At 40.9% G+C, this 13,755-nt stretch overlaps 2 protein-coding genes across 6 annotated transcripts in view; one reads left to right on the forward strand and one right to left on the reverse strand.

The window, feature by feature from the left end:
• The window catches only part of DOCK1 (dedicator of cytokinesis 1), a 332,168-nt gene that overhangs the window by 87,473 nt on the left and 230,940 nt on the right, over nt 1-13,755 (forward strand). The gene's annotated exons all lie outside the window — the stretch shown is intronic.
• Nucleotides 1,587-13,755, reverse strand: part of INSYN2A (inhibitory synaptic factor 2A) — a 42,151-nt gene continuing 29,982 nt past the window's right edge. For both annotated transcript variants that reach the window (XM_051801183.1, XM_051801182.1), the window contains 2 exons: nt 13,613-13,684; nt 1,587-4,204 (listed from right to left, as the gene is read on the reverse strand). In XM_051801183.1, the coding sequence (XP_051657143.1) occupies nt 4,021-4,204; nt 13,613-13,684 (256 nt within the window). In that variant the 3' untranslated portion in view covers nt 1,587-4,020. The remainder of the gene's footprint in view (nt 4,205-13,612; nt 13,685-13,755) is intronic.

Genomic DNA, 13,755 nt, shown 5'->3' on the forward strand with positions numbered 1-13,755 from the left:
GAAAACCCGCTGAGATCAGGGCAAAAAATCCTATTTTGGATATTCTTGGGATGTGTGACTAGGAAGCAGTGGACAGGAGAGGCCTTGATGGCTTTGCTGATGGGTGGAGTGTTTCCCATGTCTCTTCTTTCCCCACTCTGCGCTTGAGGACAAGGATGTGGTGAAACCAGGGCAGAAATGATGCAGAAGTCATCAGCAAATAAAGAAAGGGGTTTGTGGTGAGATGCAGAAGGCATCTGAGGTCCATGTGCAGGAGATGTAGAGGTGGCCCTTGGTGCTAGAGAAGCTCTGTGGGATGCAGGTGACACGGGTCACAGGGAGGAGGGGCTGGAGGCAGGAGTAAAGTAGAGAGTGTGGCTCTGATGGGGAGCAACTTAAGGACAAATAATCAGTCAATCCAGGCAGTGGTGGATTATCCATCTCTTGGCACCTTCCAGGCTGGAGGCCTTTCTGAAAGGCAGTGAAATACAAGAACAAATCTGTATAAAATATGAATTATTGAGAGTCACAGGAGAGTTCTGAGGCTACAGTTATTTAGGAGTTGAAGCTGTTTGTAAATTATCTTTCTGTGCCTTAAAATCTGTCTAGTTCAGGGTTAATGGATTCCAAAATGTTGATGACAGCTCCATTTTCTTCACTGGAATTCTTCGATGTGAAAATACTTTGTTTTATTGAATCACATGTTTTTTCTTCTCTTTCAAAATCATTTGAAATTACATCCTGCAAACTAAATTTCACAGCAGGTGAAGGGGGATTTTTTTTGTGTTGTCAAACCATCACCATGCAGTGATGGATAGGGTTCATTTATGGGAAGAAGCTGCATCCTCCTCATCAAATGGCCAGCAAATTTGTAGCTCTCCCCTTATTTTAGTGAACTACAGATGTATTTTGTGGTTGCTGAAATATGACAATTTTTCATGCCGTTCCTTTCGTTCTCTCGGATTGTGTTGGTGGATTTTCAGTGGCAATCCAGTTAAATTCCAGACATATAATGTGTGCTGCTACCTAGATCTAAAGAACTGGGATAATCTAACAGCAGATTGGAAAGTCCGTGAAAAATGACCCTATTTGATTTGAAAAAGTAATTAACCTTTAAAACATCAAGTGAGATTAAAGGCAGGGATGGTGGTTTTGCATCTCAGGCAAGAAAAAGCAAACACTCTGTACCCACAGTAGGATTTTCCAGTTTTAATCATGATTTTTTTCAGTTTATCCTGATTTTTTTTAAACTATTTTTTTACAGTGATTTTTAGTCTTTAAGAAACCAAGGGCTACTCACAGGGATGGTGCTTCCTCAGAGTTCTAAACCAAAGGATGGAACTGTTGCTTCGTGGAAATTACGGACTCAAATCGCAAGGGATATAAAATCACTGCAGTATTTATTGGCTAAAAAGTATTTTGAAGCAGGAAATGGGAGAAGTGCAGATAGAAAATCAGTGTATGAAGTGCAGGGGACTGTCAGTGAATGCAGCAAAGCCACACTGAAAGTAAAAACACATTTTCCTCAGAGATCTTCTAGAGGAGGGTGAAAGCAGCCTGGTCAGTCACATTTAACTAAAAGCTCTAAAGAATTAGGGTTGAGTTTGTTTGTTTTTTTTTCTCTTGGTGTCTATCTAACCTGAGCCTGAGTGATTCTAAAGGCAATACAATATGATACATTTTACACACTTGCAAAAACATTTTATTACAAATTACATGGGAGGGTAGGAGAGGACACGAGATGCCGGGTGGGAAGCCAGACTCGATGGATGTTTGCTTTTCCCAGTTTTTAAAAAAATGTAAAAAATTAAAAATTTGCAACTTCTTTAAGAAAATAGCCTGGACATGGACAGAACACGCCATGAGAACGTTCCCTTTCAGCTCTTTGTTTCACCAGTCTGTCATTCCCTCTCTTGTTTTCCGGGATTCCAGAAGCTCTGGATGAGTCAATAACCACACGGAAACAGGTTTGGTGTCACACACAAACAGCTTCATGGGCAAAGCTACTGAGGTGGTGACACTACAAGGATTTTGGAACTGATTGCCACGGAGAGATGGTTTAATTTCTTTAAAAAACCCAACACTAGGCATGTGAGCACGGAAGAGTTCATGAATTATTAACATTATTTTAAAATAATACTGGATACTGCTGTGTGTTCCTTGTTCTGTCTATATTTGAGATTTCTTTCACCTTAGGGAAAACAAAATAGTATTTTTTAGTTTGGAAATATTCTGAACCATGTCAGGTGGGCTGTCATGTAAACAGTTCTATATTTTTAATTAAAAACAATATAAAATACATGAAACACATTTTTTTTTCCATGTGAAACAATGGCACTTCCTTCCTGGTACACAGGATCACCTTCCTAATCCTTCAGCTTCCACCAAAAGATTCCAGGATACTTGTTTCTGTGCAAGAACTCGTAGCCCTCTTGAAGTTTTACTGCAAAGGTGCCTTTATTCCATGAAAACAGACTGAAATTAATTTTGGGCTGGCCATGGACATCGCCTGTATTCCCAATTTAACTTCCTTTTCTTGCTCTTTTGGGGGGAAAAACAACCCAGTTATTTGCCTCCATTTTCCTTGTAGTAATGGATTGGCTGCTGAGCTAAGAGGAAAAAATAGTGTCAAGGAAAACCCTTCCAGCACTTTTAGTGTGTGCAAACTAAAGATCACATTTCTTCCACCTGAAGACTGAGGAATTGGTACCTTAAAGCTGCTGCAGGTGATGCGATTTCAAACCCCAGTTTGTCACATGACACTCAAGTTATCTGAAATCCTTAAAAAATCCCCCAGAACAAAAGACAGCAAGATTCCCACTCGCTGGCCCCTTCTAACATGAGGAATTTTTCCACCCATGGTCATTTTAGATGCAAGTTTAATGACAGTAACAAACACTTAAAGGAAAATGCTGCAGTTTATAAGTCAGAGCAAAATTTAAAGTGCCATTTAAAAAAAGGAAAACCAAAATAATATTAGGAAAAAAAAACTGCTTCACATCTCTCCCCTAAGTGTGTATCAATTAGCAAGTACAATTAATAGATCGAAATATAAATTATAATAAGTTGGGAAACCCATCTGAGAAGCTTAGTAAATAAACAGCATTTAAAATTCCAGCTCCTTTCCAAGCAGGTTTCGTCACGTGCTGCAGGCTAGAAATTTCCTGGTGCCTTCTGCAATAGTGGAGAGGTTTTCCAAAGACTGTTACAAAAAATACTAAATTATGGCAAATGCCAACAATCCAGATTATGATTGTTCTGTTTGTGGGGTTGGGTTTGGTTTCCTGTGCCAGAATGTGTCGTTTAGACCTTTTGGGTACCAAAAGTGACATCAAGATTGTCCTGTAGCCTTGACCCTGTGAGCTTGGTGTGGTTAAAGGCCTGTCCTGATTTTGGGAAGTTTCTGGAGATGAGCAACCAACTGGTTGTTCTGGTGATGAGGACACAGCTAAATCAGAGATGGTGTGGGAATGTGAGAGCTTGGTTGGAGCCTACGTCGCGTGAAAGCAGGAACGCACAGTCAGGGCTCGGGGACGTCATGGCCTCGGGCCATGGGAAAAATTGTGCTTTGTCCAGGATTTCTGTGCTGAAAACTGCACTCCCCAATCAACATGGATCTGTAAAACTGACACCACTGCAAACATAAGGCTTGCTTGTTTGTTGTTTTTCCCACCTACCCCCCAGAAGGCTTTAAAACAAGGTGATGTTTCGGAGCGGACGGGAGGAGCCTACGGTTTAACAGGTTAGAACGTGATGCTTTCAGATCTGAGGAGGGGGAAATAGTTTTGCTTTCCATCTCTGTCCAAATTTCCGTTCAGGTTTTACATCCCACATTGGCAAACTGCAAATAAAAGTGGGCAAGGTGTTCCCTGGCCCCTTGCTCCGGTGAGTCCAAAGGTACAAAGGCCTTTTTGGTACATACGGTGAGAACTGGACGCTGCCGTTGGCCAGGAACCCTCCTTGATCCACCACGAGCCTGTCAGAGATGATGGATAGAACTCCAAATATTTTTCAAAGAAGGCCTTGAACTCCACACTTGGGTTAAAGGAACCAGAGTTTCCATCTTCCATGCTTTTTTGATTCAGTTTTGGATTTTTGCTTGGGAGTAGAGGAGTAGCTCTCCTGAGAATAAGGCAAAGGTGCAACCTGAGTTTCCTCAATGGGATGAAGTTTTCTCAAAACTGGCTGTAGTTTGTCTTCTTGCTGTTTAAAATCCAATTCCACGCTAGAAATGAGAAGGAACAAAGCAATCAGTTATTAATTGTGTTGATAAAAGTATTTCAATTAACCCAGCATCCAAGTGTTTAATTTAGAAATTGGAGTAAAAAATAAATGTTTAAGAGAAGGGTCAAAAAAAGGACATTGTGCAAAAGAAAAGTGAAAATGAGATTGTTCAGCTTTTCCTGCGGGTTAGGAGGGCCTTGAGGATTATGGGAGGAATAATTCCTCCTGTGGAGGAATAATCTTTGAGGGCTTCCAGGCTTGGCTTTCCCTCCTGTCTGGGTGCCCTGGGAGCAGCCAGCCAGGCACTGCATCCTTGTGCTTTTGGAAAAGCTGACAGGTTGGCCATAAGCAATTGGGCAGTTTCTTTACCTGACATATTTCTTGCCAGTTTTACCCTGAAAAAGATTAATTTCAGTAAATTAAACCAAATATCACCAAGCTACTGTCATATATATAGAGTCATATACATGTGTGGGAGAATAAATAAATAAATTCAAAAGCAATTCTCTTGCAGAGCAACCTTGCATTTAAAAAATAGGCTGAAGCTCTAAAATTCCCCTCCTGAATTCTAAACACTGTGTTGGCTACAAAATCCTGCCAGCAATTAAGAACCATAATCAAGATGAAATTATAATCCCCATTCCACCAGGATACTACAGAGGGCTTTGAGTTAACCTTATAAATCAAAAGAAACATGTTATAAAATTCAGGAAAAATCCTGTCTGATGATGGAAATGGAATTTAGACCCCTTAGAAATATCCTGGAACTTGATGGTTTTGGTTGGTTGGTGCAGCAGCCTCTGGCCACGTTCTGCACTGAGGCTTTTCCCATCTTGTGCATCACATTACAGAATATTTTGGGCTGGAAGGGACCTTTAAAAGTCCTCTAGTCCAACCCCATTGCAGGAGGGCCCTGGATATCAGAGGATGGATTGAAAAGGGTGAAATTAAGGGAATTTAGACACTAGGGTTCATTTATTTCCTCCCTGCCTTTTGCTGGATATTTTAAATGTAGCAGTTTGTGGCTGTTGGGCACTTGAGAGGTTCCCTGTCCACCTCCACAGCTGAGGGGTCCTTGGCTTTGCACTGGCTGCCTTCATCATTAATGGGAAATTGTTGTTCCTGGACTTAAATTCACTTTGAATTAGTATTAAATGTGTTTTCTGAGCTATTTCTGCCCTTCCTTGCTGGGCACAAACCACTGGAGAGGTAAGATCTGCTTCCCCAGGCCTTGTGCTCCCAGTGGAGCTCATCCCAAAAGAGATTTTAAAAGATTTGTTACTACTACCCCTGTCTGACCTAAAGAGTAAGGATCTAGTACAGAACACTTAAAGCCATTTCAGAGGAAATCCATGGGAAATGTTGGTGCACAGCCTTTGTTAACTGAATATCCTCTAATACCATCTGCTGACTTAGGCAGGGCTTATTTTCCTCTTAGGGTGGAGGAGAAGGAATCAAAGATGCTGGGAGAAGGATAAGGACAATTTTGTGCTTGGTTTTATTAAGACTTGATGAGTCTGTCTGGAAGGAGTTCCAGGGAAGCCAAAGAAAAGGATGCTGGAAGGGTGTGAGGGCTTTTTGCATCTGGCTATGCCTAGTTTAGTGTTTGGTTGGTTTTGCATCAACCTGTGCCTAGTTTGGTGCCTGGTTTAACTGTTCAATCCATCCCTAGCAAAAGTGTCAGCATTTTAGTGATGTGGAGTTATTTGGATAAACCTTGTGACAGCAGAGAAGAGAGATACATTAGGTAAGAGTTCAAATATAGAAAGTATTTTGCCCAGCGTTATGTTTTTAATGACTAAAAAGCCATTTGAAATCAAAGAGGATAATTTAAAAATTCCCAGCTCTGTGCTGGAAGTGGAGAATCTTGACTTTGCAGGAGGCAGCTGTTGGGCATCGTGTTCCTGCAGAAGCACATTCTGACCCTACTGATTAATATCCCTCCTTGCTGATGAAAGAACAGTGTTGTCTTCACTGATAACACATTCCTGTGTGCACTTTAGCTGGCAAAAAGCAGATTTTAGAGAAGTGCAGCATTAATTCAGTGGGGAGATGGGAAGATCCCAGCACAAAAATGCTATTGGTGACACAGCAAGGAAATCTCAGAAGGAAGGAGATGCTCTTCTAAGAGCTCTCTAAATCTCATTTAAAGGGCAGCATTTGGCTGGTTTGTTTCTCAGGATAAATTTTTTGGGGAAAAAAAAAAGGCCTTTTCAGCTCTGGCATTGCCAGAGTTCATTTTGACTTCTTTCAAGAGTTATTCTTGCAGGGGAGCTCTTAAGAGCTGCTGGAAATTGCTGCGAGAGAGAAATTGTTATAAAAACCCTTCGCTGAACAGAGTAACTTTTTACATAACCAATTTCTATTAAAGACAGACCTCAAGAGAAAAAAAGCATCTTAGTTCCAGACCATCTGACAAACCCCATGTTATTGCCATTTTCAGCTCAGGCTTTCAGCCTTTCACATCCAAATGAAATATTTTGCTTCTGAAGGGTATAAAGAGGCTGCATGAAAAACATCCGTTTTATTTCAGCATTTGGAAGTGTAAATTTTGCAGAATAATTGATTGGTGTCTCTCAAGATCGGTTTATCCAGCTTTAGAGGTGTTTTAATGGACCAGTTCCCTTCAGGCAAATAATCCGTGTGCTTGCAAACTTAGGTTTCAGTTTATACCTGTTTATGCTGCAATAACAAGACAGTTCTTTACTTTTCTTCTTATTATTTAATTTTTCTTAAAATTTCTTTAAAAATTAAAGAACTACTTATTCTTTAATTTTTTAAAGTATCCTTCTAAATTAGCTATTGCTCACTTTATTTTTACTCTTGATATCAAACATTAATCACCATCAGTCATCATTCTCAGAATTCCAGACTGGTTTGGTGAATCCCAGACTGGTTTGGCTTGGAAGGGACCTTCAGGATCATCTCATTCCATGGGCAGGGACACCTTCCACTATCCCAGGTTGCTCTGAGCCCTGTCCAACCTTGAACACTTGAGCACTTACATGGATTAAATTCAGCAAGAATTCCATATTTGTAGGAATTATGGATAGTTTTGTTATAGAGCTGAAGATCTTTCCAGGTCTTTCACTCCTAAATTTGATTTTGTCACCTGTCACAGCTCTGACATCCTGTTTTGCTCAGTGCTATTTCTGTCCCTCAGTATCTATAGGTGTCCTCCCTCCAAATGACCTTTTCCTGAAATATCCTCTGTGCCATGTGCCTCTTTTCACTTTCAAACTTGGGTTTTGTCCCATAAGCCTCCCTGTAATAACTCCATTAACTTAATTATCCAGGACTCCGTGTTCTTCTGCTGTTACACACGGAGGTGAGAATTATTTGCTTCAGAAGCATTTTTTCCTAGATAATATAATAATATTTTTCAAAAGCCTGACAATTGTGAAGAAGCCCGACAGAAACAAGAGATAAATCCATTATATAATGCCAGCAGTACAAACCTTGGCCTCACACACCTGAGCAGGACATCCTAAAGCTTCTCTTAATTACACTATTGTTATATTTGGAACACTGGGTCAGGGTTTTTCCACGTTCAATGCCTGTCTCAAATTCTTCCTCCAGTGCAGAGCGATGAGCTGGTTTTGTGAACAACTATAAACAGGAAAATTCTCTCTCTGATAAATACTTTGGTTTTCTGTGTCTTCTCCCCACAATAACTGTACTTACACGGTTTACAGCCAGAACTTTACATTTTAGGGCAGGTGCCTGTATATTGGTATTTCCATCAAAGTCTTTCCTATGAAAAGTTGGCCAAGTAAAACCAAATAACAGCTCTTTGAGAATTTAATTTTGATGTGCTCATTAAACACCAGCAAGAACTTTGTAATTAAGATGTCTGTAATCCCTTCACAGTAAGAATGGTTTGGGTTGGGAGGGATCTTAAAAGATCATCCAGTTCACCCCCTGCCATGGGCAGGGACACCTTCCACTAGCCCAGGTTGCTCCAAGCCCCATCCAACCTGGCCTTGGACACTTCCAGGGATCCAGGGGCAGCCACAGCTTCTCTGGGCAACCTGTGCCAGGGCCTCACCACCCTCACAGCCAACAATTCCTTCCCAATATCCCATCTAACCCTGCCCTCTGGCAGTGGGAAGCCATTCCCCCTTGTCCTGTCCCTCCATCCCTTGTCCAAAATCCCTCTCCAGCTCTTTTGTCAGGGACCTGAGGAATTGATGTGGACTTTCTGGCTTTGGCTTTGTTTTTTTAACTATTTTGAGAACTTAGTTAATTTATTTTTTGCATGCAGGCAGCAGTGAACCTTTGCTAATTTAGTTGCTTTATGAGGGATTGAAAGCAGAGTTTGAGGAATGATAACCATTGGGATTAAGCAGATGGACTGTGGGAGGGGATCAAGCAATAGGCTCAGAGGTAGGAATGGGTTTTCTTATTTTCTAGCACAGTCACACATTATTGTCATGAATCCTTTTAAGACTGTGAGATGCTGATGATCTGTTGGGTACTGCAGGATTGCTGAATCAGAGGGATTCAGATTCAGGGTTAGGTTGCCGAGGGTTTGATCAGGGAATCATAGAATCCCAGAATGGTTTGTGTTGGAAGGGACCTTACAGCCCATCCAGTTCCACCCCCTGCCATGGGCAGGGACACCTTCCACTATCCCAGGTTGCTCCAAGCCCTGTCCAATCTGGCCTTGGACACTTCCAGGGATCCAGGGGCAGCCACAGCTTCTCTGGGCAACCTGTGCCAGGGACTCCCCACCCTCACAGGGAAGGATTTCTCTAAACCTGCTCTGTTAGTTTGAAGCCATCCCCCTTGTCCTGTCACTCCAGACCCTTGTAAATAGTCTTTCTCCTTCTTTCCTGAGGGCTCCTTCAGGTCCTGGAAGGTCACAGTCAGGTCGCCCCAAAGCTTCTCTTCTCCAGGCTGATCAATCCCAGCTCTCTCAGCCTTTCCTCCCAGCAGAGCTGCTCCAGCCCTCTCATCATCGTGGTGCCTCCTCTGGACTCTCTCCAGCAGCTCCATGTCCTTCCTCCACTTGTCTGTTGTCACCTCCAAGGCTGGAGCCTGCGAAGGCTCCAGGCAGCCCTTCCCTCTGCTCTCATTTCAGGTGACACCCCTTCAGTTCACCTTTTTATCCTGCATTTTCCAATGCTAAGCCCAAATCCTCCAAGCATTTATAGAGCAGCTGAACCCTTTGAATTTAGGTTGAATAGGTGAAGCAGGAATTAAAGAATTTCATCCTGTCTCTTCCTGGGTCACGTTAATTGGATGACATGGCATTAGTTCGTGCCACATCTTGGAAAAATAGGATCCAGATAAGCACTAATCACTTGGAAATTACCTTAATGTACTTTCCAGCACATTAAATTTCCTATTGCAACCCAAAAATCCCCAAAGCCTGGGATCCAAAGCCCTGCCAGCATTAACAAGCCACCAAGATCCATTTTTCCCACTAAGTATCTTACAGTCTAGAGATGAGATGAGAACATATAAATTAATTAATGTGGGTAGGAAATAAAAAGGCGATGAAAATGACTATTCTAATCATTTAATCACCTGATTTTATTAGACTGTTGCAGTTTTAGGGATTGATGCCTTATGTTCACTTTGTATGGCTATATTTATTAATTTTAATAATTAGTAAATTAAATATCTAACCTTTACATGTGGGCTCTTTGCTAACTTTTAGCTTTATCCCTCTATTGTAACACATTTCTCTTGCAGATTTTATAGTGAATTGCATTTAATAGATTCTAAGGATACATTTTCTGTTGAATAATGTGATTCCACCTTAGATTAATATCAAATAAAAATACAGCAGCATAAATCAAAATTTCAAAGGAGTAAAAAGCAGCCAGAGTAATGGTTGGTACCACTTGGAGTGATTCCTCCCCTGCAAAGAACAATAGTGCAGAGTTGAATTCTTGTTCTCCATAGGCAGAAATTGGTTGGGATTTGATCTCCTAAAAGTTTCCTTCCAGAAGCCAAGGTAGCCTTGTAAAAGCTACTGAGTATTCCTGACCTTTCCCAGTAAAGGGAAATCCAGCAGGAATCCTCCAAGGTGCTCCTTCACAGAAGTAATTCCTGCTAAAGGCCTAAGAATATTGCACAAAATATTACAAAGAAGCCCCCTTTCCTCCTCCAGATTTCTGCTCAGGGATTAAAATTCACCCAGGCTGGGAAATTAAACAGGAGCAGAAAGGACAGTTCCAGGAAAAGATAATTACAGAATAAACCAGGCTGTGGAGATTTGAGTCCACGTGGGGTTTTGGGTGTTTCAGATTGATACACGGACTGCATAATAATGCAATTTCTTCTTAATAGCAAGATTTTGCTTCATTTCAGTATTTAAGTTGACTTTATCCTGGAAATATATACCCTGATAAAACTTATTTTAAAAATGTCAGTGGTGAATCAAAATTAGTTTGTAAAGTAGAGATGTGGACATTTGTGTTGTGTTTGTAGAGGATGATTTTGAAACTGTTCTGTGACCTTGGGTCATGAGATATTGATACTGATGGGGAAAATGATAAAGTGGTTGGTTGTTTATACCATTTCATCACATTTTTGGGCCCTATTTTAAATACAGTCTGGAAATGACTATAAAGACACGATGCTGAATAATTTTAGTGACAGTTTTAAGTCTGTGGCTCATCTGATGCAGTGGAAGAAAATGTCAGTGACTCCTATGTCTGGAGCTCCAAGTTCCTGAACATATTGCAAAAATAAGCAGAGTTTTGAGGAAAATAGAGTATCTAAATGTGGATGCTTTTCTTTTCTTCCTGATTTCTAAAACAGTTTCAGGCTTTGGTACCTTTTCTTTTTAATACTGTTTAATATTTGATTGTCAGTTTCCTACTTACTTAAGAAAAATGAGAAAGTTTTACTTTTTTTTTCCTTTAATACTAAGAAATATGTATTCTTTTCAATATAAAGAGAAAACAATGTAAAAGTAGATTTGTAATCTTAGCAAAAATTTAAATTTAACATGCAAAATAACTATTGCCAAAAGGAATTTTTACTAACAGTATTGATGGTTTTGATGCTAAAAACCCTATAAAGTACAACAGGGTTTTTTTTGTTGCCTTCTACACTGTCTCTGGCTTCTGTGCTACATTATATTAATACTCTGAAAATTCATCTTGAGTGGGAAGAATTGAATTCCATGGATTTGCACCTTCTCACCTGTGCTATACCTGGCACTGCAGGATGCAGTTGGGTAACCTAATCCTTCCTCTAAGATGCTGTTTCACTGCAGTTTAAAAATATACATTTGAAACAGCTCTAATTTTTTTTTTTTTAATGTTAGGGCGTTCAAAATTGAACCATATTTAAGCAACCTACACAGTCAATTACAGCAAACTGAAGGTTTTCTCTTTAAATTATTGATTTGTGCAATCAAGGCTTTGGTTATATTTTTATTTAAGTCTTTCCTATGTATTAATTGGGCAAAAGAACTCAAGACTGAGGACCTCCTGGTGTGACAGGGATGTTTCCTCCGGGTTTTACTGCCCTTGAACAGGTTAAGCTGAGCTTTAATTTTTGGTCCTGAGAGGTGTTTTTGCCTTGAAGAGAAATCAGGTAACTGTGTGCAGTGTTTGACATGTGAACCCTTGGCAAAGGTGCATGTGGATTTAATTAACATCCTCACTAATGAACTGCTGCACTCTGAGGTGTCAGGGAGTAGCTGATTTGTGGAGGAGCAGAAGTTCCTACAAGACAATCTGTCTCAGTGCTGGTTTTATCAGTGAATTCCTGTTTTATCCCTTCTGGCTGCTTATCTTGTCTCAGTAATTCACTTTTCTCGTGGTTCCCTGGTTTGCAGTGTCTCTGCTTTTAGGGTTTTTTGCCTGCAGCACTTGTTCTCCTAAACTGGCAAAAAGCTGAGCTGTTTTGTGCTAAAACCTGCCCTGCAAACATGGCTTTAGGCAAATGTCCACTCCAAAGGCAGTTGGGGTGGGAATGGAGAGCTGGCCCTGCCTGTTCCACCATCTCCCATTAGGGAAACACTTCAAATCTGCTTTTCTGGAGTCATTTCATTTGCAGGGAGCAAAGGAACCTTCGGGTTTTATTCTTTAACTTGAAATCCACTGCGTAGAAGTCAAGATTTGAAAAAAAAAATCTAATTGGATTTTGTTTCGCTAATGAAACAAGAATAATTCCCTGATGGATTTGTGCTGGGTTGTACCTCCAGGCTGCCCTGAGCCAGAAATTGCTCAGGAAAAGGGAGGCATGGGAGGCTTTGCTTATTTATATGCCTCTAAACATGACTTTAAAGGAGGAATAAAGAAATTAATTGGTTCCTGCCCCTGCACAGAACTCTGTTGTGGTTGGGAAGATGGAACTGAGGGTTTCCATCCTTTTTTCCCCCTCACTTCTGTGCAGTGAGGAGACAATCCCTAAATAAATACCTTCAGCTCTTCTATCTGAACCAGACTGAGTAGAGAACTAAGGAATGAGGGGGGAAATCCTACACTTTTCAGTCCTGGGCAACATTTGTACCTTCATTTCAGTTTGTACCTCCATGGAATTGTCACGTTTGCACATTTTCATTTGTGCTGTGGTGCCTGATTTTGTGACACACTCTGAGACATGTTTGTTTTCCTCCTTCCTGCAACGCAGGAAAACATTCAGTTGGTTTTTTAAGGCTCTAATGGAGAAGGACAATTAAGTTGTCAGTATGAGACACATCATCAGACTCAAGATGGCCTCGTGTCATGTTATTCCTTCACTGTGATACAAGGACGTGCCAAAAAAAGGCCTGGGTAGGAGTGTCAGTGTCTAACTATCATGGAATCCCAGAGTGGTTTGGGTTGGAAGGGACCTTAAAGACCATCTCATTCCACCCCCTGCCATGGGCAGGGACACCTTCCACTAGCCCAGGTTGCTCCAAATCCAACCTGGCCTTGGACACTTCCAGGGATGGGGCAGCCACAGCTTCTCTGGTAAACCTGTGCCAGGGCCTCCCCACCCTCACAGCCAAGAATTCCTTCCCAATATCCCATCTAACCCTGATTTTATTGCTAAAACTCTCTGGATTTAACCCGTATCTGGCTCTCTTTGTTGTACATTCCCTCTCTCCAAATGATTTCCCAAGTCCAGTTGTTACTGCTATAAAAAGAAATTTGGTGTACAGAAGTGTACAAAAGTAAATTTGGAGTTGACTTGTTGGTCAGAAAATCCTAAATATCCCAAAATCTTGAAGCTCCCACCTTGCAGCCCCTCACATCCCAGAGCTCCAGCAGCACTGACCACGAACATCTATTTCTGATCTGAAAATTTGGACTTACACTTGAATTTTATTAATAAGGCAAAGTTAAATTTACGTTGTGTTGATTCGAAAAATCAAGGCCAACCACCGAGCCTTCATTAGTGACTAAATCATGGCTTTCACTCAGGAAAAAATGGGAATATTAATATTTTTTGAACCTACCTGTAGATAATACATGCACTGTTCCTGCACGTGTCGCAGTTCGCCGTGTCCTGACCAGTCCGATACGAAAGCCTGGAAAGACAGAACATGAAATCATTAAAACCTGATTTCTTTTAACATATGTTTTGTTTTCTATGATTTTT

The sequence above is a fragment of the Manacus candei genome, unplaced genomic scaffold (assembly GCF_025592945.1).
Source record: "Manacus candei isolate 608988 ecotype Guabito, Panama unplaced genomic scaffold, ASM2559294v1 h1tg000050l, whole genome shotgun sequence".
Taxonomy (NCBI): domain Eukaryota; kingdom Metazoa; phylum Chordata; class Aves; order Passeriformes; family Pipridae; genus Manacus; species Manacus candei.